The following is a 27,714-nucleotide window of genomic DNA, read 5'->3' on the forward strand; positions in this document are numbered from 1 at the left end:
TCCAAAGTGTTGTTCAACTGGAACAAAGTTGTGTTTTGATCAACACATTAATTCTGCATTTTTCCTTTTGATAAATTATTTTCAATACATCGGAGAACTATTGTTCTGAGCACACAAATTACCATTTACATTTTTGAAATATTGAAATCCTTAAATTGAGAGCAGAAAGGACCTAAAGAAACCCTTAATAAATTGTTCTGTTTGTGACTTCACATCTCATTGATACACCGGTGCCAGTGGCTCAGAGGCTCTGTGTGTCTAGTAACGCACTGAGCTCTCGGTGAATCCTCCAGCTCTGTCCTGGCGGGTCAGTGGGCGCTCCGGGCTCCTGCTAAATGAAATACTCCTTTTGGTTTTCACTGGGAGCGCTCAGAGAGTCTGCCTGGCTGCTGAAGGGGAGCTCGTGGCCATCTTCAGGCTGTGCTGCTTTGACTTCCTGGTTTCGATACGTCTCTTTCCTGCTGCAGATGAATCTGGCCATTATCGCCAAGGCAGACACAGTGACGAAGATCACCACTGCAATCACCCCTAAAAAAAAACACGAAAGGACTTTTGATTTAAAATCACATGCATGGAGGTAAAAAACAAGGTTATTTTCGGCTTTTTGAAGAACATCCTAAAAGTGAAGAGTAACTTTGAGTCAGATATCATACAAACCGTTGTATGAGGATATCATGAGACAGAGACTGGAAATTGGGTTTTAGTGAGAAACAATCAATGTAAATATAACTGTACTTTGTTTACAAGAAAACTTCAAAAGGCACCTTTAAATATGGAGCTATAGGTGGGAGGCAGTTTGCTAAGACTCAAGCAACAAGAAACGGTCAGCAGGTTTTGTAGATTAATTCATCACCTTGTTGAAAATGTATGAATATGGTATAGCGAGTAAGGGAGGACCATACATCAACTTATATATATGGTTATATATATCAACTAGACATATACTGTATCATATGCCGATGTCTGTGAAGACAAGGGTGTGACATGACAGGTTTACTAGCTGCAACACTGGTATTGTTTTAATTTTGTTATTCTGTGTGTGTGTGTGTGTGTGTTTGTGTGTGTGTTTGTGTGGCAAAATGTGGTCCTGGAGTAGAGGGAACTACCACAGTGGTGGTTTTGAGTACTTTCCCATGTCTGTCAAAATGGTCTCTACTTCTCTTCATCTGTGATTTCCATCCCCCGGAGGAGGAATCTGTATCCAATCAGTAAAAAGTCTAAAAAAATAGTTTTTGGTAACAAAATAAAATTGACATTACCCAAGCTTACGCTTTTATTTGTAAACCAAACTAACTTTTGCGACACAAATAGCCACTTGACTGAGTTGAACGCTGCATTTAAGTGGTTTTGAAATGGAAACACAAATCTAAAATTATTTTGTCAGCAGTAAGTTTTTTTGCGTAAAATCTGATTACACACTTTCTCAACCGTTAGGATATTTACTTCCTCCTGCTAAAATCAATTGCATTACCTCCAATTAGTGCTGAGTCACTCCTGATGGCGTTGACTAAAGGTTGACCTGGATCCACAGAACCAGGTTGGTCTGTCGAGAGAAAGACAAAGAAGAAGAAAAAAACAATAAAAGCAGAAAAAGAGTCGAGAAAAGAAAGGTAAAAAGTACAGACAAGATATGAAGCGGGAGAACAAAGAAGATGAGGTGAAGGAGTGTATGGGGATAGATAGAGTCACTGCGAGAACCATCAGTCAGTGCAGACAGTGCTTGTTTGAAAGCCTCGGAACAGCCTCAAAGGACTTCACTAGAGTTGTCTGACTAATCTCATCTGTTGTAGTGCCATCACTTTGTCTGCTTACCGTGGAGGATGGTTAATGAGCCCATAAAAAGTCGAATGAACAGCCCTAAGAATACTATTGAAGACATACCAGAAAGGGAGAAGGGTGGGCTGGTTGCCTAATGATATTCAGTATAAGGGATATAAGGGCCGAGTCTGCTTCTTGTACCTGATAAGGAGTGTGTGGTTTCTGTCGCGTACGGATTGGCCGGAGAGGAAGAACCGCAGCTCGACTGGGCCAACGGACCACTGACAATAACAGGGCTGTCAGGGTGCAGCAGAGCGGCTTTCAGAGGACTGATGGAGTTGAAGAAAACACCTGACAGACAGCCGGAGAATCCAAGAGAGGCCAAGCTGGCAAGCCCTGCATCCAACTCAGCAGCATCTGAATACAGAGAGAAACACAAAGACTGAGTGAGAAGACGCATTTGTTGTCAGCAAGTTCCAATTACATATTTGACATAAACCAGTGACACACATGTATCTTGATGAGGGCACGTTTGTGATGATAAGTGGTATCTATCTAACTCTTAATGATTTTAATATCCATTTTGATGCTGCAAAACTTGCTGGAAATGATTTTGCAAAATAAAACTCAGGATGAAACTGAAAAACCACACATCACGTTCAAAGGCTTTTTCCATGTTTCGAAATGTTGAAGGCCGTGTTTTAAAACAATTATTCCTATAATATTCATGCATGCTAACTGCAGTCTGGTTCTATAATCGTACAGGCTTCGCCATCTAAAGGCTGTCGCTATTGGGTTGATCCCCACGCACATGTGCAGTCTTGTGCCCTGCATGGGCCTCTTCTGGGGTCCGCCCAGCGGCCGGACTGGCTACATCCTCCAGTCAGACCGTCGTTCCAGCAGCATAGCAGCCTCAGTGCTGTCCATGCCGGGCTAGTGCTTAACCCGCAGTCCTCTTGCCAGGCTGATAGAACTATAGCCTGAGGGGGATTGAGCATGGGTGCGATGTTATTTGCTGTAACCGCCGTATGAGTGCAGTGCGGCGCGGCGGCCATTGGACTGAAAATGTGGCCCCCTGAAGAATTTAGCTGAATTACCCTGCTGTATAGTATGAAAGTGCCGGGTGAATACCTTCATGTTCCAAGAGCGGAGGCAAGTGAATATTTGTACCTGATGATGTGTATGTCACTACTAACAGTTATAACGTTCAGCATTTTGTCACTCACCAGATTGCCTCCCAGCTGTCATAACTTTGAAAAACAAAACACTGCCCCTGAGTCTCACTTGTGGTTGATGCGCTGATGTCATTATTTGTGACAGAAGGTGCTCAATAAAATCTTCAATGACTATAAATGTCAGTGTAAACAACAATTATTCCTGCAGTGCAATTTGATTACACAGCACATTAAATGCCACTCATCTCAGTTATTACTGGTGAGAAGCAACCTTTCACCACATGAATGGGCTACTGCAGAGTGGCCTGGCTGGAGAGGGCTGTTCATCAGCTGTATATTTGATCAGGCTTTGATTACGTGATCCTCTGAGCAGCAGGAAATAATTTGACTTTGAATTATATATCTTATGACACACGTATTGAGCAGCCTGCAAGGTGGAAGGCAAATAAATGACAACGGGAGAAAAAAATGTCATGACACAACAGATCTAATTGACAACTAAAAAAAACACTGCAGATGCAGTGCCTCGTGGCATCACGGTGTGCACCATGTGCCGCCCTTAGCACCAATAGAAAGCGCAATGCTGCAGCCCATCTATTTGTTCTTCACATGGTTAATACTACTTTTTGTACAGTAAAATAACTGAGTACTTCTTCCACATGTGCACTACCTTAAAATCATGTAGAGATGCTCACTAGCAGATTCTCAGAGCTATGGATCGCCCTGCCAATGTCTTCATAGACTACTGCAGGGATGACGTATTTTCATAGGCCAGCCCCAGATGTTAGCGTCGCACTGGTCCCCTCGACAAAAGGCTGATGGTATTTTTCCACTGGGTTTTTGATAAGTGCAGAAAATAAGCTCTGTGGCACAGTTTACGATACTTGTACATTTTGTTCAGGGGGATAATCTTCACAAATGAAGACCACTTTTATGATTTTTGAAGCATGAATGGACAGAAGTAAAAAGCTAAGGCTATAAATGCATTACACCACAGTCGCATGAGTGCGTGTATCCACAACAAGGCTGTAAAGTTGCACTAGAGTTGGAGACGTTTTGTAGTCTCATTTAGTCTGTGGTTACAAAGCGTCTCTTTTTAAGAGAAAATTCATGAGAGCTGTATTTACTGACGTATTCTATAACGGACAGCAACATGTTAAAATCTCTTTCAGTTGTTTTCACCACAGATCTTATTTCAGGCAGCTAACCAAAATAAATAAATAAATAAAACATTCACTTTGAGATGACGGAACCGGAAGTGCAAAAATGTGAACTCATTTACAGAATTCAGGATTAATTCCTGCAGCACTCCATCACGACGGGATTGTGGGTTGAGATATTTCTCGATTTTAAAAACCTCTTTCCTCATCCATCCATTGACATGCACCAGAGGAGAGGAAGTCAAGCTGGCATGGGAGCAGAGAAGGCGAGAAGAAGAGGCTGAAAATAGGACAGTGGTGTGAAGTGGCGTGGCGCACCGAGTGCCAGCATGCGCACCGAGTGCCAGCATGCGCCTAGGGGCGGCTGTTTTGACGTACGCTGTTCGGCGGCAGTGTGTCTTGGCTCTTAGTGTACCTTTTTTTTCTTCATTGATTAGAAGACTTTTTCTCGATATTAGCTTCACTGTAGCCAACTAGCTATTATGTAGTAAAAAATGCTATATTTGTAATAATATCTATGAGGAATTTCTATGAATATGGTGAAAACAAAACCCCAATATTTGAAACCAAACAACTAAAAGTAAGTATAAGAGACACTAGAATGTGTGGTGTTTCTTTCAATGAAGAAAAAAATAAATAAAGATAAAAAATGTGCGAGCTGTTAAACCTTACACTGACAGCACTGTACCGACAAACTGAGGATTACTGTCCACCCACACCAAGCTGTTGCCCTTTACCTACACCTCTCTCTGTATCATTATCTCACCCTCCCTCTCTTCATCTCTCTCTCCCTCTCTTCATCTCTCTCTCCCTTTCTCTCTCACTCTGTGTGAGCAGCTCAGTCTCTCCATTCTTTCCTGGTCCATTAGTTAGGCTGATAGATGACAGCGCTGGCAGGGAGTGACAGTATATCAACTATCTTGCTGCCTCTGTGATACTGATATGACTGCCGAGTCCTCTGGCTCAGCAGAGGGAAGGCTGGGTCACACAGCAACATGCTCTGGGTCAACAGCAAAAACAAATTCAAGGAGCTGAACGTAAAAACAGGACCGACATCAATTCTAAGCCTATAGGTTGGGATATTCTATAGACTTCAGTTCTGTTTCTGGTTCTTCTTCTTATCATTGTTTCAAATTGTGTCATATTATGTAAGAAAGAAAATAAACCCAAATTATGTTGAAAGCAATAAACTTAAAGTAGGTAAAAGCAGGCATACCTTAACAGCCAGTTGACCTTTTGATCAGCAAACTGTCGAGCATGTACCCTGCTTCTCACCCAATATGTGCTACGTTTGCAGCTCCAGAGACCCTCAACATGATAAGCAGGTTAAAAAAAGGATGGATGGACGGATGGATGGATAGATGATCAGATTTTATGTAATTGTTTAATGTCTCCATCAATGAAACATATGCCATGTTTCGATGGGATCTGTTTCAGTTGAACTTCTTTCAATACAAACACTGCTGGTTGGCCCTCCACCAGCTAACAATTCAATGACTTTTATTTGTCAACGACTTTTGGTCACCAAAGTGACTGAAAAGTGAATGAAAGCAAGACAGACCCACATGTTTGTGACAGCATTTGTTTGGCGCTGTCCAAAAGTAAACACAGCAGACAATAACACAAAGGCATCACAAATGTGGTACAAAGTCGTTCCCCTTGAAGAGGAGCTTGGGACAGACGGATCAGTCCTGAGGACAACAGGATTGATGTGAAAGTAAAATGTTCTGTCAGGCAGAGAGAGGCTGAACTATACTGTCTGACTTCCTGGTTTAGTTTGACCCCACACACATCAGCTGAGACTTATTGGTTGTTATGCTACATTGCCGGGTGCTGACTCCAATCTTCCAAGTAATTTGTTCTTTTCAATCTCTCCTCATTACCATACAAAGTGAAGGACCTTTTCTAAAGTTATTACCATTACAGCTGTCTGAAGCCCCGCTCAGCGAGACAGACATGAAGACTGAATTACTCACCGCTTCGATAACAAAGATAGAAGTTCGCCAACGTATACTGTATAATGTGAACTTATGCATTACTGAGAACAACAATGCCATTTGCACAGATACTTTCCCTACCTCCCTTCAAAATGCATCTAATGCCACATAACAGCAACTTAAGTGGGTGGCTCAACCTTTTGTCATTTCTAAGGTTCTTATTTTGCATCTCCACAGTAAAGTGCTCTCTCTGTGACCGTTTGAATATGGATGTCAAGTTGTTTATAAAAAGCACCACAGCTGTTGCTCAGACTGCAGCTTTCCCTCTGGTCCACCCAACATGATGAATAGAAAACAGCATAAAGCTCCAGAACAGTGTTTTGTCGCATAGGGCACCAGACATCTCAGTGCTGTTATTCAAATTAATCTGTTTAAGTGCTGGAGTGTGAGCTAAGAGAGCCTCACTTACCCTGCACTCTGCCCAGAATGAGTGATTTGATGCCGTTGAATTCCACATCAGATGTCAAGGTGAAGTCCTCCCTGGTATTCTGGTCGATCTGAAAGATAATGTACGTCACATCTGTAAAGGTAAAAGTTTAGCAGGTAGAAAGCGAAACCTGATCGCAGCAACAAACTGTGGAGGACAACTTTCTATTGTTAAGTGTTTAAATAAAGGATGCTCTGTGATGAAACGACGAATGGCTGCAGCGAAGGAAGCAATTACACATGAAGAGCTAGCCGGAGGCTGAACCTCTGGTTTGACCTGCATGTTTAAATGGGATTCAACCCCAAAGATGGAAAACAATAGACCCGTGAAGCACGGTGGCTGAACAGAGAAGTGGAGCAGGTTCTGAGATGGTAAATGCCTCAGAGAGAGACACTTTTATAATAAAAGAGCATGCGTGATGCATTGCTTGAAAACACAGTGATTTGGATTTTAGTGGATCATTTATCAATAAGACATCCTCTAATGTTGATCAACCTGAGATGAAATGGGAGCCACTGAAAAGGAGGCGATAGAAAGTAGCTAGAAAACAAAGAGGAAATGTAGGATTTATCTATTATATCAGGTTTCTAAAAGCTTTTGTTCAGAGGAATATCTCCAGACATTTTGATGCCCGCGGTGAGATATCCACTGGCACGCCTAACGGGATTGATCCTTTAATCATAACTTTCTATCCTTTGATGATATAATAATGTGAAGATTATTGCTTGCCGACGTTCACCGTCATATCATCAATTGAAACTGCTGGCTGATGTTTCTGTATTCTGTGGTTGGTCAGTGTTTAACTGAGCACATTGGGATGACATGATGAATGACAGCTGTCAATTGGAGAGCAAACATCTGGATTTATAGCCAATACCTATTAATCACAATTCCTGGATTGGTCATCTGTTGCTGTGGATGGGCTCAGGACAACCTTACTTTTATTTTCATTCCAGCATGTAGATTATTCAAAATAATTTTTATCAAGTTACGGATGCTCCTTTGCACAAAGTTTTATCCCAGTTTGGATCATATTACGACTTGGAGGAACATAATTAAGCTGTAGGCTCTTGTAAACATGATTCATTTGCTGTGGGAGAATGAACCATGGGGTCGCAAAATAAGTATCAGCCAGCAGTTGTAATGAATCATATGACAACTAGCGTTAGCGTTCCTGTGCAGTCTTCCTTTCATTATCAGGTATTGAGTGCAGTGTGAGCAGTGGGTTTATTTACCAATGGCATGCATTTTTGGATGGCATACTTTTAAAGGAACATTGAGCATGCAAAATGAATTAAAAAAGATGTCTTCCTACGCTTTGGTTTACAGTGTTTGTGGTGATCTGTGAGACACAGTGCGAGTTATGTGTGTGTACCTGAACAGAGACGGTGTCTGCCAGTCTCCTGATGATCACCGTGTGCAGACGTCCATCAGCCAAGTTGGTGACTCTGCTCCCCATCACTTCCACATCTCTGCTGCTGTGCAACTTGTACCTCAATTCCAGCTCATCTTTGCAAACGCACAACACCACAATCTTACTATTTAAAGCAAGCATGTACAAAATCACAGGAAATCAAGTTTCAATCGTCTTTTCTTTGTCAGTAATGAAGCGTGATTTTAACTTAAATCTATTAGATAATAATGTCAAATTACAACATTCAGGAAGAGCTTTATTTGTCCCTGAGGGGCAATTTGAGTAGGGCACTGAAGAATGAATATTAGACATAAAACTGATGTAATACAAGCTCGTGCTCAAAACTATTTAAGTTATATATACTATACACACTACAATTGTTGATCACTGACAATAAGGGGAAGCAGAAACAGAAAAGAGAAACGTAAAGAGACACATTTTAACCAGTCTCTGATTCACGAAGCACTTTATCCTTAAAATGTCCATGTTCTGTCTCTGAACATCTTAGAAGACATATTCACTCCTTTAAAAGAGACATTTCATCCAGAAAGATACCAGCTGCTGAACTAAGACTATTTAACTATTTTATACTTTGCGGATTAATACTTTATCTCTATGAATAACTCTCCAATATTAAATTATCCCTCCTCCCCTCTTTTTTTTTTTTACAGTGATACACTTAATAAATTCCAAGTCGCTGAGATAATTGAATACTCCAAGATCTGCAGACTTAACTGGTTAGTAACAATGATAGGAAATTGTTTTTTTTCAGGGGGCAAAGAGTTTCACACTCTGAGTGAGTGACTTAGACAGTAAAGTGTCTTTGTTTGCAGCAGCTAAGGCTCCTGTTACTACAGCATCAACAGAGAGAAACATGAGAAAAGCCTTTGTGGTGCAGCCAAAAGAAACCTCTCGCTGGAATATAATTAGACACTTTAGCGGGACGGCAGATACCTGATGACGACTTGATAAACTACACAAAACCTTTCGTCTATTTCTCTCACGAATTTAAAAAAGCTGAAAGTTACCTCTACTAACAGCAGAGTTACAGTATTTCTCAATTGCTAAAACACTGAAACCCATTGGCTGAACAAAGTTCTCAGTTGCCTGAACTCATTTAGCTAATTGTGCAGTCTGTTGTCAATACCTTAAACTGTGTCACATGGTGAAACACAATTTGCAGATCTCACTTAGACTTTTCAGCAAAACTCTAAACACATTCTCAGTCTCAAAACACATTCTGCACTCTAATGCACATGTCATCCATACTGGTAAACACAAGTGGCAACAATCAAATAGAAATAGAGAGCACATGTCATTGATTAAACACAATCACTCAAAATTGATTTCACTTGTATCAAATGATGTGACACAACCAATATTAGCCAGTTTAGAGAGCAAACAGGTGGTTGAAGGTGATGTCGACGAAGTGCTCTGGCCTGACCCAGCCCAAAGACAAGTGGAAGCACATTGATGACATGTTGACTCCTTTGATTTTTGTCCCTTTTACTGTAGTATTGTATACTGTAGTAGGCCTACAGTGCATTATAGGCTGTATAATGTACAATACGTAAACAAATTGTATGGCCTTGAACATGGTGCTTTCTATTTGTTACAGTAACAGTACTGACTGCTCAATAGATTTTGACTGGTTGCAGGTTCATATCAACAAAGAACAAGAATTACAGAATCACAGAGACAACGGACACGTTTGTGAGATGCAGGGTACAGTACTGTAAAAATAGGGGTACAAGGAGGAGGAAGAACAAAATAAATTGCAAAGAGCAAAGCACAGTAGTAATTTCTGATCAATTTTGAGCGACTGTAATAGAACATGTTTTCGTTCATATGAAATTTGTTTTGAGATTAAAAATCTACTTCTCCCTGAGAACTATATGTTTTGAACAATGTGTTTTCTATTTATTGGTGTATTGTTTACTGACTGCTTGATGGTGTATATTATTTTGATCACTTTGTTTATGATTTGAGAGCAGTGTTTGATTTTGAGCACAGGTAAAACTGTTTTGAGGCGAAAGTTTCATTTTGCAAGAGGATTCAGAGGTTTTGTAAATAGTGCTTGAAGATGAGGTTTTGTGTTTACAGTTTTGAGAGAATGGGGGACCGTTTCAAGAAATGTGTCTTAGCAATCGAGAAAAACTGTAATAACAACCATAAATAAATCATACCAATGATATTAAAAGTACATTTCACCTAATGGCTTAAAGGATCCCACAACATATGTTCATCAATGGTTCAGTTTGCTACTTTTTGTTGAATAGTACAACATAAATCTCTAACACCTGAACTCAACTTCACACTGGCAAAACAACAACATGTAATTCATTCACATTTACAAGTTCCTAAAATCCTATTTTGCTATGCAGGAATGCAGGAATGCTGGCATAGCTCTTTGCTAACCAGAGCTCTGTGAAGCTCTATGGCAAAGCCAGTGATGAAAATGTAAACACAACAAACAATCACAATGGCAAGAACAAGGGAAAAAGGACCCCCTGCTGCAAGCAGAATTACATTGTAATAGTAACTGCACCTAATGTTTTCCTTGAACCGTGCACTATAGCAATTAGCCTGACTGCGTGACGATTCGGGCAGCAGAGGATGACAGACTGAATGCAGAGGGTGAAAAGAAGCGAGTGAGATTGAGATTTAAGAAAATGTCTGGCTGGTAAAACCAACATAAGAATAGAAAAATGTCATTGTCCTCACCATGTATGTTGATGAGCAGTGCCAGGTACTCCCTATAGAAAGAGTTGACGTAGAGTAGCAGAGCAGGACACTGACTGGTCCTGAAGCTCAGGGAGATGTTTTCTCCTCTCAGCGTCATATCAGAGTAGATGGAGAAAGGCAAGGAGCTGCTGTTCCTGTTGGGTTCATAGGGCTCCTTGAAGTTGTAGGCGACAGACGTTGATGACTTAAAGCTGGCTGAAACCTCTGCAAGTTAGAAAATTGATAAGTGAACTTCCTATGTGTGGCTTTCACTCTGACATGCTCCTCTCTATTGCATCGGTAATAAACTGTCGTCACTGGATATGGAAGGAAAGACGTGATAAGTATACAAATATCTTTCTTATTTGATTTATACGTTTAATATGTTGGAAACATAATAAAAATGCATTTGCAATATCAGCATATAAAAGCTAACTGAACCACACACATATCCTACGTAGAAGTAGTTCCTTAAGATGAACGCACAACTTTATTTGTAGCCACGGTCATTTTCGATTTCATGTCTAAAATCCAATACTTTTTTGTTGAATGTTCTTAACTGGTAAATTTGGTGCACTGCCACTATTTGGCAGGGGCGGGACTTGTTAGTCCCCTCTCTGCGCTCATTTGCTCGATAGCTTCTTTGTTGTTTCATGTCACGATGCTAGATGAATCAGAAAACTCGGTTGAGTATGCAGGCAAATAACTTCCAGTTCAGGTTGCCTGGATTCAGAAGTGTTTGCTGAGTTTTAGGAGATGACTTCAAAACTCCATTTACTGTGACCAGCCTAGAAACAGTAATAACCATCAGTAAAACTGCAAGTTGTTTGTATGCCTTGGGTTTTGTTCAGATTTTAAAAATCAAATAAAACAAACAAACAAAACAACATGTCAATAAGTGAGCTTTTAGCCAGGCTAGCCATTTCCCTCTGATTCCAGTCTTTATGCTAAGCTAGGATAACCAGTTGCTGGCTGCAAAACACACAAACACGAGAGTTGTCTTCATCTTCTCTCTAACTCTCAGCAACAAATTGATAAGTGTATCCTACAAAATGTTGAGATATTCTTTAATAATATATGTCCACATACTGACAGTGTGTGATATGTTGACTTTCAACACTGTACAACGAGCCCTCGATGCATCGCATGGTCGACACAATGGCATGGTGGGCTAGAAGAGTCTTTTAACATCATCCCGATGCTTGACTTTCACGACAGAACAGGCTCATTATGAACCACTCAAAACGAGCGTCGAAAGGCCAAGCTGTGCAGACAGTGAACGAGAGAGACAGTCAGGGTCAGTCTAATGTCTGCCGACTGAAGGATCCTCTTCAGAAAGCAGTCCCATCTTTGCCCTCGGCTCCACATTTGCTGCACTTAGAAAATGATTGTTATGATAGTCAACTAGAAGCATTCAAAAGTCAGCTGTTAACATTTGGAAGAGACACGCAGGCAGGCAAAACAGTTTCATTAATGAAAAGCTTGCTTTTGTCTTCCTCTGTCTGATAACAAGGACCACTTGTTAATAAAATCAGGTGGTAAATCTGCAACTGTTGGGAACTGTGTGAGAATAAAAAGCTTGACAGGCAAAGCATCAGTAACTAAGGGGGGTGTGGCTTAGCATACTGTAACACAGTGGAGTTTCTCTTTAGTTACACAAACAACGAGGGATGGTGAGCCAGATAAAACCACTTGTTTTTTAAATGTAGAGAAATTGCTAAAGGTATGTAGATTCTGACTACTTTACTGGCAAACAAATCTCTTCCCCTTTGTTTGGATAGCCTCTGAATAGAGCGCACAGACTAAGCTGGTCAAATGCAATAGAAAGCAGTAGAACAGGCAGGAGTCGAGAGTTGCTATACTGATACCATATGAGATATTATAAACTCAATGTTGAGTGGGTGCAGTATAACACATGAAGAAATGAGGTACTAGGACAATTATGCTAAATTGAGGGACAGAAAAACATCACATGTAACTTCTTAAATCTTTTACCCTATTACTGTTGTTAACGTAATCACTCAAATATGACTGTTGTAGTCACAACCAGATACCTTCTGTGTCTCTTAATATTATAGGAACATTATGCAGTGCTTGAAATGATGACATTTAAAATACAGTTTGAGTATAATTGTTGTTGTTAAAACCGGCAATACCAGATCATTCTCCTCTCTTTCTTTCTTTACCCAGAGAAATGTGTCAGTTTTATGGCATACAGCATATCTGCCCTCCGTGGACACAGTAATGAACTCAATGCTAAATGTGCTTCTCTCATCTCTTATTCACAAGGAAAATAAATGGTCAAGGCTATTGTTGGGACAAAACACTGAACTTGAAGTTGGAGGAGAGACTGTGTTTTATCTTTAAAATGACATCAGACCATGTCTCTCTCAGGCTTTTTCGTCCAGTATGTCAATCTGTCCGTCAAATATAATTGAATCCGAGAGTGTTGGATCTTCGAGCAAACTTAAACTTCACAGCTCTGAAATCATGTTATCTGTACTTGTGATGAAAGTTCACATTACTAGTATCTTGAAAGAGAAAAATGTTTTTGTATTGATATTAAATTGTTACTTCAAGGCACAGAACATCAATGATAGCATATCAGAGTGTTTATTGCCATTCAGTCTCCAGTGTATATTTGAATGCACGTACCTTCATGACAGAAGGCTCCAGTGTAGGCTGACTGGTCACAGTTGCAGGAGAAACCATTAACTCTCTCCACACAGCGACCCTGGTTCTGGCAGAGCAAGCCGTAGCTGCTGCAGTGGCCCGGGCATCCAGGCCTGACACCTGGGGTGATCTTCGCCCTCTCCTCCAGGTCCAGAGTCACACCATTCAGCTGCAGGGAGCGGATGCAGCCGAGAAAGCCCTTCTGTCTCGAGGCGGTGCCTCCTGCAAACAAAAACAGATACTGTACACACTACACACAACTACTAGCACACTGTGTCCATTACCTCAGATTGGACTGACACCAAGTAACCCAATCAGAGCTTAAAACCTGCCCAATAGTCATATGTTCAAAAGCATCTCAGCTATATGCCTCTTATAATCAAGCCAACCCAAATCAAAGGTAACAATTGTCAAAAGAAAACCATCTCCACCAAGTCCTTTAGATCATTTTGCATACAACCCAAAAAGTATTCACTTATATGGAGAGATGTACCTTTAATTACATTTCTATTGTGAAGCTCACTTAACAATGACAACCTGACAATTACCATTCTAATATAACAACCTCACACTGTTCACAGAGTTTAGACTTGGACAAATTACAATTCTCCCTGCGTTCAAAGCTGGCAGCGTCTTTATTTTACATCCACGCATTACAGTTGTTATTGTACTTGGCAAATGGAGTTGGCAGGGTATTACTCTCACAGTTTGAGTCTGGCAGAACCTCTGCGCCTCTAGTTCCCATCTGCAGCAACAGTTATTAAACACAAAAAGCACACTAAGAGCAGAAATAGCGGGAAATTGAAGTAATACTTTCTGTTGGCTCAATAAAGAAACATTTGGTTCTGCTGAATCAAAGAAACATGCACGGTGAACTTTTATTAAATGATGATTTAACCAGGAAGACCTGAACTGGAAAGATGGTAGAAAAGACTGGTTGGGACTGCACAAAACGATCAACGTTTTAGTGCACTTTGGCCAAAAGACCAATAACATACTTGTGAGGGACAGAAACTTTGACAGAGGGAGAGAAACAAAGGACAGGAACTGCCAGAGAAAGAAGTCCTGCAGGACTCAAAAAAAGACCCTGTTAGGATGTCGGCCCCTAAAGCAGCTTTTGAGGCTCACCTCATGGTGTTACAACACCAAAGGGGTCTTGTTTTGCAAAAGAGCTGCAGTGTTTCATTAACATACTGTGGGAATAGAGTATTTTAGTCAAGTGAAATTAATTGTGTAAACATGTGCTTTAAAAGGTAAAAGGTAGGTCAATTAAAATGTACTTTGGGTAAACATTACTGTGGTTACATACCTCAAAAAAAGAATAATTAAAGAACACCTTTAGGCTACAAAAGTGCAATAAAATGTCAACCTATACACGAGCGGAACAACACCCACCGTTCGCAAGTATGAACCGCACCACATAACCCTTATGTCCAAACCCTTTAATCCTGAGCACACAATTGATTATAAATTATAAAAGTCATTCCCCAAAACACTCCGACACACTCACACTCCACCAGTAAATGTATACAGATAGATGTATGTTTTCCAGATGATCAGATGAGGTCAGATTTAGTCTTCTCAGGAGCTCTGACCTCCTGCAACAATTTATCCTGTTTCTTTGTTGTCATAAACACAGATATTTGCTCACAACCAACACAGACACAAATACAATAACGTATTTATATGAGTATTATCTTAAATATAGATCATACAAGGATGTTTGTTACAGTGTGTACACAAAATGAATAGCTTCCTATGGCAATAAATAAAGTTGAACAACTTCGTGTCGTATAAATTTAACCGAAGCAATATTACGGTTTAGTAATTTAAAATATGGAATAATCTGTCTCGTTTAGTTTTACAAATCAATTTTATATATTACAAATAGGACACACTATTGATAGCGGTATCATAGTCTCTGCAGTGTAGCGATTTATGATTTCACAGATAAGAGGCTGCTAACATTATGGATTAACAATAACAACTTCCGGAGCACATGGCCCTTCACTTTCCAAAACAAGTGAAGGAGAGACACCCAGCTGCACATTGCTTTGCAGCGAATCAAGTATTTGTCAAACACAAACGCAAACTTTCGATCCCACAGTCTATTTCATAATCCCATCACATTTCCATTCAAACATATGAATATCTTTGCATCGCAGGTAAACACCAACCCGGGCAGCAATAACCAGGAGAAAGACATGATCACTTCTTTCTGGCTGTTCAGGATGGATTATTAGCTTATTGCTGCCAGTCAATCAATGCCCGCCTCCTTCTCTCTGCATCTCTCCAATCTCATCCTTCGTTGTTGTTTGCTTGTCTCTTCAGAATGCTTGTTTACAAATGAACGAATATCCAGAGTATTTGCTCGAAGATAAAGCCTGCAATGAATGTAAGTTGGATTTGCATCCACTCAAACACAGTTAGACAGATAACGATGAGGGGGTAAACAGAATTATGAATCTGTCTGTGGAAGAGATGAATTGAAAACACTTTAAGCTGATGAAGTTGAGAGGAACAGCGAAAGACAGAAAAGTGGAATTGTTCAAAAGTTGACCCAAAATGTACAACCCTGTCTCAAAATGATGTTCCTATACAACTAAACTGCATTCTTAATTCAGAAACAGATTTTGAAACGTAAATTGAAACAAAACAAAAATGCAACAAAACGACTTGGTTTGTTAAGACATCATGGTTTGGCTTAAGATAAGTAGGCCAATGTTTGATACCTTCTAAGTTACAGACATAAATTGAAAAAGGTCAATAATGACTTTTGGTTTCCTGGGTAAACGTACTGTGTTTATTTGACCCGCCCGTCCATCCCGACCTTCTACCTACACGGAGCCTGTTATGGCTTATTGTTTTGTGCCATAGAGCTCCATTATTGTCCAAAAACACCTCACACATACACTGTCCTGCTTCCAGAAATAGTCACTAGTGCACCACATCTTTGTAAAGCTTTATATCACCACGACTTGGAGGCAAGTGTCTCAAACAAGGTAGAAAAGAAAAGTAATGAGAGGTGCCAGTCTATAGCGCTTCTTACGCAAAGATTCCTCAACACTGCCATAAAGAAGATCTGCCTTTATCCAACTCCAGCTGCCCATGTGGGACTTCTGTGGTGCAGAGTACAACATTGATCCCATAATGCGGTTTAATATGAACTGAATGGAAAAGAGGGCAGACATAGCAGAATTTACTTTGTAAAATAAAGTCCACCAAGGTTAAACTGATCTGAATAGCTGTCTGCTTGTTGTTGAGACAAAAAAAGACTAATCTCCTGGATTCCTCCACTCAGCGAATGCAAAGTGCATGTGTTGCTGTAGTCGCTGTCACAGATAAGAAAAGAGAAGACACGACAGCAATTGTCACTTGCACTCAGCTGCTAATGAGATTACTGTTCAAACACCATAAATGACTCTCCCCCTAATGCGTAATCTCAATCCTTACTATAACCTTAAACTCACCCTGACTCCCTTTAACATAAAATCCAAATCCTAACACGAATAAAACTTTTCAGTTCTCTCACTTTGCAATTTTCTTACATTTCTAAGGCATTGGGAAACACACACACACACACACCTACACACACACACACACACACACACACACACACACACACACACACACACACACACACACACACACACACACACACACACACACACACACACTCTCCCTCCTGCCCCTCACCTATGAATAACTGGCTGTTGAGCTGCAGATGACTGTGTCCGTCAGCAGGAGCCTCTTGCGTGGCGGCAGGGAACTCGTCCACACGTAGCGACGCTTCCTTTACATTCCGATCGGCTCGTATACTGTGCCACCGGTTGTCGTTCAGCTGGACGCTCGTCTCCACTCGAACCTCCAGCGGCCCGTTTCCCACGTCGAAAGAGAAGACGACCTCTGAAGCAGCTGGAGAGGAGGGTGTTGGTCGGCACAGTTTCAGCAGTTAAAGAAGGAGCAACAAATGAAATTGGTAAAAGAGAGAGATTGTTGCACACATAGACTGTTTATTAAGAAGCATTTGGATGCCTGGGTGACAGTCACACCAGCAAAGTGAGTTTGACGTGTTCCCGCCAAATTCTACCAGGCTGATTAACAAACATTCCCTGACACTTTTAGATAACGGTGTCCTCTGATGAGTGAGACATTGCAAACCCCTCATGTTTCCCAGCTCCGTCTTTGCACAGAGAATAACACACTTTAAACGATCCATCATGGCAGTGTGTGTAATGGTGTTGACACTCTTAAAACTGTAGTGTGTTGTGTAGGTTCTGTTTAATTATTCATATATGATCAAAATGAATTTGCTGAATTTTCTGACGTTCTAAGTGAAAATGTGTGAAATCCATTCAACCAATGAGGAACTATGGCAGAAGTATGAAGACCCTATTCTGTCAATTATTCTTACACAGTTAAGTATGTGGGTGGAATAGGAAGAGGGAGGGGAATTACATTCTTTAATAGTTTAAACATGATCTTACCATAAGGAGCTTTAAGAATTTATTCAGAAATATTATTGTTTTCTAACCATTTACTATTTATTGTAAAAATGCTTCAGACAAAAATGTGGATTCTTTTTTTCTAACACACTGTTACATTTTACTAGACTGTGTCATCTTTCATTGAACCCATTAGTGAGTCGTGTTCCTCCATCACAATATGTTGGCGGAAGTTTGAAGTCACTTCCTCCCATCAGACCATCTGCTGGCAGGATGGACAGACAGCTGGACACAGATCTGAGATGATCCAGAGACCAGTCCAAGGCTCGACAGAAAGGCTGCAGCTACAGACTCACATCTGTTCGTTTCTCTGTGTGATTGTGCCAGCACTGCTGAAACCAAGCCTGAGCACCAGTCAGAGATCATGCAGTTGTGTGGTATCAACCGTGTCTATAGCTATTACCTTCTTCAGTCTAGCTCTGCATAGTCGGCATAACAAGCAGCACATCTAACGACAATTTCCACATCCAGTGCGGATTTTGTAGGCTCACTGTGAATGACAAGTGTGTCATCTGGCTATGATTTGCTTAATATTCTCAATTGGAACTAGTTGCCTTGCAAATTTATGACTGAAATATCTAAACAAATATTGGACAGATTGTTTTGAAATGTTTGGATGAATAATGACACCCTGACTTTTCCTGTAGCGCCACAAACAGGTTTACATCTGTGGTTTTGAGTTCGACATCTCCACAACTATGGGTGGATTGTACTTTGTAACTTTAGTGATCCCATAATGTTTCATCTAGCGTCATCATGAGATAAAAACTTATATTTGTCCAATACTTTGATTTATGACTAAATACCTGCAAAGTTGTGCCTAAGTACAGCCTCAGCGAGCCGATAACTGCAATAATAATAATAAGTGGTCGTAAGCTTCACTGTTCTCCACTTTGTTCAGAAGTGGAAGAAATAGATATTTTACTAAATTAAAAGTAGCAATACCAGAAACACTCCATAACAAGTAAAAGTACAAATTGTGTACCTTTACTAAAGTAAAGGTTGTTGATTATATGTTGCATTATTCATTTGAATCTGCAAAGCAATAGCAGTAGAGTAAAAGTTCAACACAGTATTTGCCTCTGAAATGCAGTAGAGTCAAAGAAAAGTCATCAAATATAAATACTCAAGTAAAGTACAAGGGCCTCAAAATTGTACTTAGCTACAGTTATTGAGTGAATGAACTTTACAACCTTGACTTTGCTGATACATCACATAAAAAAATAACATTCAACTTTTGTAGCAGAAAGCAATTTTAAGACATGAGAATGTACCATATGTCATCTAGTGGACACAAATCCAATGCAGTGCACTTTCTTATTAAAGTAGGTTGTAAGTATGTGCCATCACGGTGGGACTGAAACACCAAACCTAATGTAGGTTAGCATGCTTAAGTCATTAATCTCCACAGCTCTATTAGGTTAACAACTTAACCTATAATGAAGAGAGGTGAGGATGAAGGCCACATGGAGTCCGTTCACCCATCACAACACTGCCAGCATGCCTACACTCCACATTTCGGGGTGAAGTTATCAGAGAGGTGAGATCTGTGCCTGAACACAACATCCTCATCATCATCCCTCATGAATGACACAGACAGTGGAGGTAAAGCTGTACCACTGTGGGATTGTGGAACCAGTTGATAGAACAATCCAGAGGCTTCATTGAGAGGCTGCTCTCTGGCCCAGCTCCAGCCATGTTACTCTGACAGCAGTAATAACGACACAGAGTCTTAAGGAACACCAGCTGTCATAATCATAATATTGATAACAGTAATAGAGCTGCAGTGAGATAAGAGATGCGTGTCACTGTAACAATACCAGGGTTTCCCTAACGAGGAGGGTTACCATTTGTCTTGTGTCGTGTGTGTGTGTGTGTAATTCCCACAGATCATGTCACACTGGATTACATGCAACAGACTTCTTTTTCAACTTACACAAAACTAAAGCATTCCTTCCTCTGCAGCAGAATCATTTATGATTACGCTATGAAAAACATTAATTCTAGGTCTCAGCCTTTCCTGATCTGACGCAACTATCAGCAGGACATCATTTAAAAGTGCCTTTCAAAACTTCAAAAAAGAAATAAACCCAATTTCTGTTCTTTTCTATTGTTAAAGCTTGGAAAGGTTTAGGTACAGATCATGACTTTGGTGAAAATAAGTACCGTACTTTGTTCGGGAAACATTATGGTTTGTATTGCATTGTCATGGTTAAAAAGAAACCAACTCTGACTTTCAGTAGAAAACAGGAAATAAACAGCGCTCCCCTGTGTCAAAATCAACATAATGTTGAGCCATCCAGGTAATCTATCCAAGGATTCGATCTTCAAATTACATCGACTCACTTTCCCAAAATGAAAAATCGAATCCATGAATATGCTTTTTTTTTCATTTCAAAAGTCCAACTGACACAAATGCCACACATTGTCTCCTGCTTCCACAATGGGATGTCACAAAGTCATGCTTGTATGTGCACACCTTAAACTAAGAATTCAGGTGAGCACAGAGAATCTTTCCCCTTTCAGCTGATGACAGTAAAAACAGAGGGACTTTAACATCATCATGCCATTGTTGGTTGTTGCTCTCTTTTAACTTGAGAGTCTCCCACTACCAGGTATTTAGAAGACAACTGATAATGACGCAGAACATTGTTTAGATTACACTTACAGCTGAGTTCGATCCGAATGAAGTCCTTGATGCCAAGATTTTCCAAGAAGACCCCGGAGGAGGACTTTGTCTTGAACAGGAAAGCAATGTCTGCATTCAGCTCTCCGTGGAAGGTGGGAAAGTGAAGGTAAGATGTCTCCTTGTCAAAAAACGCAGCGTTCCAGAAGTTCTCTGAAAGTGTCAAACAAAGTGCTTAAATGCTTCATATGCTTACTCTTTTGTTTCCTAAAAAGGGGGTACATTTATGTTTACTTTTTCAAAAAGTTGACATATCAGTCTGGAACGCAGCTTATTTAAAAGAAATCTCATTATGATGGCTGTATAATGAAAAATCGTGTAGTAAACAAATACACCAACTGTAATTAGCCGACAACAAAGTCATAACTCCAACAACGCTATCTCATTTATGTTGATTTATCTCGCATGGTGCTTATTTATTCATTAATTTACTCATTAAACTGAAGGCTGAAATTAGAGGCAATTAAAACAACGTAAAATGAATCACTTCGATTCGTTTTATTAAATAGCTTTTCACTAGAGGTTGTTATTAAAGAGAACAAAGTAAGTCATATTTCAGTTGCCGGTCTGCTAATTAGCTTGTGTAATTGGCCTATTAACCAATTGTCCATTAAGAAGTTAAATGGCAGGGGGAAGATTGGATACAGTTATTCAAGTAGTTCAGTTCACACAAGAGTTCAACAATGGGCAACTGGGGCTAAGTCGAGAGCAGGGCCGTCTGTCAATCAGAGGATCGGCAGTTCGATCCCCGGCTCTGGCTCCGCTAGTTGAATGTAGATGTGTCCTTGAGCAAGACACTTAACCCCCCAAAGAAATTGCTGTGTGTGTAGAAATGTGATAGAATCTGAATTGTAAGTCGCTTTGGATGAAAGCGTCTGCTAAATGACTGTAATGTAACGTAACATGTTCTCACCTCCAAACCATCAAATAAGACCGCATGGTCAGTAGCTCTCAGCTTCAAACTATGACGCTCTAGTTACCTTTTAGCATCAGTTTTGGACCTGTCGGTAAGAATGGTCTCTACAGCTGAATAAAACAGATTGATTGAATAATTTCAAATTCCATAAAAACACTATTGTCAACGAAGTGTTAACATTGGCACCAACTTCTTGTCAAACAATAACCAGCAACTGAAATGGACTTACTGTCTCCATGACAGCGTAGGGGTCCCACCCTGTAGGCAGCCTCTGACCCCGCCCGCTGAATGTCACCCAGCACCAGAGACCTGACTGGGAGGCTCCCCTTATGGGCGAGTAGACCCGAGTCATCAGCCCTGTAGGAGAAGGAGGATGAAAAGGACGAGGAGCAACATAAAAAAGACAAAAAGGAGGGGGCATTTTAAGCATAGCCTATTCAATCAATTAAGCATAGTAACACATTTCTGCCCTGCTAAAGGTACTTCTTCCGCTTTTAACAGAATTTGTTTCGTGTTTCCATTTGTCTTAGTTGAAAAAAGGTAGCTGTCATTTCTGTGTAAGTGTGTTTGTGCACTGCCAAGGAAGTAGTTGTTACAATTACAATGTAAAACATGTGCCCACCTGAACTCAAATCAAACCGTTTTAGAGGGAGTGGGACACACTGTAACACTTGAGCTCTTGACTGTCTTCATTTGTTCATTGAGGTTCACAAGTAGACAATCAACTGAAGACATTTCAGCTGACACAACATGTCTCAGCAGCCGTTTGGTGGAACCGTTGTCCTAATGAACGTAGGCCGAGCAATTCATCTGCACATTCATCGCCACCATTCACTCTCTCAGCTTTGTGGTGTTTCAAATTTTGCTTTGCTGCTGAGAAGATTTTGTCAAAAAATAATTATAGGACTGTGGGCCCACACAGCGCCAGCAAATGTGATGAGAGATTGACGGCAGATAAAGTCTATAAGAATAAAGTAAAAGTCGCACAGAATTAGGCAGTGAGATACTAGAGAGAAGGACCTTTGGCTATGCAGACAGTTGCAAGATTGGTTTCAATATGGGAAAATGAGTCAAACTGCAAAATTGGTTCCAGGATTGGGGACGGTGACCTAAATACAGAATTGCTTACAGCATGGATAAAAGGATTTAAATACAGGATTGGATAAAACATGGAGGGATGCTTGAATATCATGGGATTCATCCTGGATGTCTCATGGCTCTTTTCTGTCCAGTACGGCAGGATGCGATGGAGGTAAACACTGACTTGTTAATCAATGACTTAATTGGAGCAGTAGGACAGATTCCACTCAATCATTGACTCTAATGAGTAAAAGGTTTCCTTTCAAAGACAATCTTACGTTGTTTTATACCTGTCTTTAAAATTAACATTAAAATATTTCCTTTTACAGCTGGTCCATCCAAATCATTGTCTTGATAACATTACATTTCATATTACAATAACATTTTTAATTATTTACTGTTACCAGCTGTAATTACACACAGTGTTGCTTTAAGCTAAATGGTTACAACAGCATTCTAACATGCTCACAATGATAATACTAACATGCTGATGTTAAGCAATTATACTGTTAACTATGTTTACCATCTTCATGGCTGATCAATAAGCTATCAATACTTGTCAATGTATGTTAAAGTGCAGGTAACCATAGAATCCACACCTCACTCTACATTACCAGTTAACTCATTGGTGAAACTAACCGAAACATGGGCTAACCTGGAATAAATGAATACAACTTTGACAACATAGCCTCCATTATTTTCCTTTTGAGCAATAGTGCACTCCAAAGTGTCGCAATATAGGAAACAACTCTGTAAAGTGCACATTGCCTCATGTTATTGTGAGGAAACCCTATATGTTGTATGCATTGGGTACTCTGTAAGACAGCTGATCATGCATTATTGCTTACTTTATTTTGAAAATCAAAAGGTCAGATTCTAAAGATTGTTTTCATCAAGATAAGATAAAACCTTTTTTTGTCCCTTCACGTGGAAATTTGTCTTGCATCACAAAACGTCCTAACTTTTTCTAACTCACACAATAAGGTACAGTACCATTGGTCGTAGTCAGCGTCACAGTTGCAGTAGTGATTTGAATCCAGACAGTTGTCCTGCAGACCACAGGCACACTGCCGGCTGCCCGGCAGAGCCCCGCCCCAGTACGTCTGGATCTCACCTGGATCTGGACCTCCCACCCACCAGGTGAATGGAGCACCCTCTGAAACACACACACACACACACACAAATATACACCATTACTACAAATCCTCAGTCGGCAACGTCGCTTACGTCACTTGCTCTGACCGAATACAAAACATTTGGCATATAATGCATTCTGTGGTTTGCAGAAACGTCGGTGCCAACATTGTTTTCCGAGCAACTGGGCTGATAAAGATAGACACACACACACACAAACACACAAAAAACACACACAAAACAAGCACTAATTTGCAATAGCTGTGACCATGTACGCACATGTGTGCACACGCTCCTGCGCTGACATGGTCACAGCCATTGCAAATTAGTGCTTGTTTTGCTAATTTGATGAAAGATGAATTTCACATGAATCCACAAAGAGGTAAGACAATGACTCCTACAGCTGACATTTGAATGAAAAGTGTTTCCAACTGAGAATTCTCACTCATCTATGTTCTCATAACAACACATTTTGTTGATGCATCTGCTTAAGTCAGCACTCTTGCAAATTGATTTGCAAATCAAATGGGACACAGAAACATCTTTCTGTCAATTTCCTTCCCCTTCCCCCTTTATTTGTCGTCTTCCATCTGGCTGTCACCAGTAACAACACCCATTCATTTAGGATTTCAACACAAACCACTACACTTGTCTCTCTTACAGCCTTGCACAGCCTTGGACAGAACATGGGCAGCTACTTTTTGAAGACATCTCTCCCTAACATGTATTCTGATGCTTTGTAGTGATACTCAATGATGGTTCACAGATGACAAGATGGGCATCTTTCTTCAGAGCAGTTTGAAACTCAATTTCTATTTTCCCTTTTAGATGAGTAAAGGTGTAATATTTATAGTCTTTTAGATTTAATTTATGTTTTAATTATGTTCTAAATTAACTAAATCAGCAATTTACATCACCCCTTTCTTGTTCTAGATATAGATCCCTCAGATACAGAAATCTGGCTTTGCAAAGACCTGCTTTTGAACCTACCATTCCCATTTTAACAACACCACGCCATCCTCCTCCATCTTTAAACACACTCAAACTTACGAAATGCAACAAAACAACATAAACAATGCCAATAAAACATACACATCTCACAGTTCTCCAAAGTATGCCATCTCAATAACTCAGACACACAGAAAACATCAGTGGGCATAAGTCTTACCGGGTGTGTTGAGGATGCGGGACTTCCTGCAGTGGTAGGACAGTTCCTGCTCACAGTGCTCCGATTGGCTGATGATGGCTGCCAACTGCTCCTCTTCAGAAGCGTAGGCAAAGTGGGCTGAATGTTGGTTTCTCTCAGGGGACGAATACACTCTTGTCAGTTCTGTGTTATTGTGCTGGATCACCATCCATGCCATGTCCTCTGGTGGACAGACAAAAAGAGACAGACAGACAGATGGAGAGAAATAGATGAATAAATATACTAATGTATTGTGTGTGTGTTCAAGTGTGACGATGTGTGTCTTTGTTTGTTACCTGTCATGTTACAGTAGATGAGCTGGGGTTTGATTGGTCCACTGCCGTCCACGTCTATGTGATAATGTCCTGATGTGTTGCCTTTGTGTTTGTACGCCTCACATGACTTTTCATATCTCGCTGTGAAAGAAAGAGCAACAAAAGCATATTAACAATACTACATCTTCTGGCAATCAGATTTGAGAGGAAACATTGCCCCTATCAACTCATACAAGCAAAGTTCAAGACTACTACACTTCCATCTGCTTTGCTGGCTCCATTTCAGACAGAGCTGCTCATGATAAAGAAATAGATAATTTAGTGCAAATGGTTATAAAGTTAGAAACTTGAGGGAGCTCTGAAAGACTCCAAGCAGCAATAAGGAGTCTGCTTGGAGAACTACCCATGAAGATAACTGTACCAGAGCTGCAATGACATATGGAGAAGTTGGAGTGGTGGAAGGAGTTGCAACAACAATCAGTTGAGTGGGACTTCAGTGCTTGGCCTAAACAAACATTATGCTTTACAGATGTCAAACATGCCTGAATCAGGTGTCATGTCCCTCTGAAATAGTTAAGAAAGTTATAATTCAATTTGTGCAGAACAAGATAGACAATATCCAAATCTGTTATAATTTTACCTGATCACCAAAAACAATAAAACACCATGTCATATATCGTAATTGTCCTCTCACCAAAATCTGCCAACAATAAAGATAATTTAGCTTATTTATAATATATTTGAGTTCATTGTCATACATAACCAGTAGGCAAATAATCAAAAATAGCTTCTGATAAAAACTGCAAATGATTAACATAATCTGAGGAAAGCTACCTTATAGGTGAAAAGCATTCATATAACGCCCTCTGGTTACACACACACACACACACACACACACACACACACACACACACACACACACACACATTAGAAAATAGTGCAGGAAAGAAAAGGTCAGCGCATTTTAAACATGCGTTTTTTCTTTATCTCATGTCAGTGAAGCTCTTCAGACCGTTCCCCGAAACAGCTCAAGCTGATCATACCACCAGAGTGTAAAAAGATTCAATCACAATTTGGCAGTGTAATCAAAGCCTGAATCGCTTTCATTTCTAATTTGACTCACCTAAAATACTGTGGGCAGTCTCTATGTTGAAATCCATTTATGTAGAAAGAACAGTCTGCCGTAGGACTCACTCTGCTCTTCTGCCCTCTTGCTCCTATCCTCACCCTCCTTATCTTTCTCTCTGTATGACTTCTTCCACTCATTTCTTTTTTTTGCTTTCATCTTTCTATCTTCTCTCCTTTCCATATGGCCAGGGAGTTAAAATAATGTTGCGGTTTGTTCCGAGACTAACAAGAAGTCTTTCATTCTAGTTCAAATGTTCTGACAGCAATATTTAGAACTGGTTATAACAAAAAAACATCATATTATAGTTGCTTTCAAGGCTAAATATAAAAACCCACACTTTTAAAAACTATCTCAAAGAAACTTTCAATAAAGAAACCCAGGGTTCTGTCCCCAGAATTAAAGAAGGGTTCAATATTAGATTTGTACAGAAAAATAGTACCGTAGTTCATGTTTAAGCGGAGGAAAGCTACGGCACTGTCTCTATTTACATATAAACGAGAATTAATGTCTCTGTATCTGTGTGCATGTGTGTGTCATTACTATTGTTTGCCAATACTGTTGATCTGTAAGTGTTTGAGAACATATTAATGAATGGCCTGTAAACCTCATATACCTCTAAAATCAAATCACTAAACAAGTAGCAACACCTCTTTCTCCGACTCTGTCCTTGACGTGTGCAGTTTGAAATAGACGAGCGTTAAAATTGTGTCTTTCATCTTCATCAGCAGGCCAGTGTTCTTTCTTCAGTTGCCTCGCAGTGGAAAAAAGCGAGACTTTATTTCTGTATTAAGTATTATCAATAAGGCTATTTTTGTTAAGAAGCAGCACATTCTATTTGAAGCAAACTTATCCACACGCTTGTTTCATTTATTTTATATTAAAAGCATATTTAATGAGATTTAAACAGTATCTGATGAGGGAAAATGCAACAGAAGTGCAACAGAAGTGTTCAGAGATGCTTTCGGCATTGTTTAGAATGCTGAGTCACAGAACTGCAGCAGTTAGAAATTAGGAGCAAAATATTGTCATCGCAAAACTGACCTTTAATCAAATCAGCCTGTTCTGCGAAAAAAAAGGGTTTTTCACTTGAGATTTTTTGAGACACATGAGTGATTGCTTCCATGTCTTTATTCATTGTTTATGCTCCCAAATATGGGGAATTGCGTTACCCTGTGTTTGTTTGATTTCAAATAGAAGATGTCTGTGACCAAATGATACAGTTTGAGGGACGGGTGTTGAACCTCTGCCTCATCACTTTAGACTGGGCTAGAGTTGCGCACACATACATACATGTATCAAACAAATATGCAAACACATGTAAAATGAACAAATCAAATAATATAGTGTGCCATCTGCAGGTGTGAGGAAGCAAAGCTTTTAAGCGTTTCAAATTAAATGAAAATTGAATTTACTCAGTATAATAAAGTACCAACAATCTGTTTAGTCTATTCCCGATTGAACACAGCTAATTAAAG

At 40.0% G+C, this 27,714-nt stretch overlaps 1 protein-coding gene across 1 annotated transcript in view; it reads right to left on the reverse strand.

Moving 5' to 3' along the window:
- Positions 1-331: 331 nt before the first annotated feature.
- LOC306776072 (contactin-associated protein-like 4) overlaps positions 332-27,714 on the reverse strand; it is a gene marked incomplete at both ends in the record, with an annotated part of 48,737 nt that continues 21,354 nt past the window's right edge. Inside the window, 13 exons of the mRNA XM_079266657.1 lie at positions 332-528; positions 1,472-1,543; positions 1,960-2,175; positions 6,500-6,587; positions 7,893-8,026; positions 10,656-10,880; positions 13,311-13,550; positions 17,025-17,243; positions 20,502-20,672; positions 21,665-21,792; positions 23,509-23,671; positions 24,818-25,018; positions 25,132-25,251. Of these exons, the coding sequence (XP_079122783.1) occupies positions 332-528; positions 1,472-1,543; positions 1,960-2,175; positions 6,500-6,587; positions 7,893-8,026; positions 10,656-10,880; positions 13,311-13,550; positions 17,025-17,243; positions 20,502-20,672; positions 21,665-21,792; positions 23,509-23,671; positions 24,818-25,018; positions 25,132-25,251 (2,174 nt within the window). The remainder of the gene's footprint in view (positions 529-1,471; positions 1,544-1,959; positions 2,176-6,499; positions 6,588-7,892; positions 8,027-10,655; positions 10,881-13,310; positions 13,551-17,024; positions 17,244-20,501; positions 20,673-21,664; positions 21,793-23,508; positions 23,672-24,817; positions 25,019-25,131; positions 25,252-27,714) is intronic.

Source organism: Melanostigma gelatinosum, assembly GCF_949748355.1.
Source record: "Melanostigma gelatinosum genome assembly, chromosome: 4".
Taxonomy (NCBI): Eukaryota; Metazoa; Chordata; class Actinopteri; order Perciformes; family Zoarcidae; genus Melanostigma; species Melanostigma gelatinosum.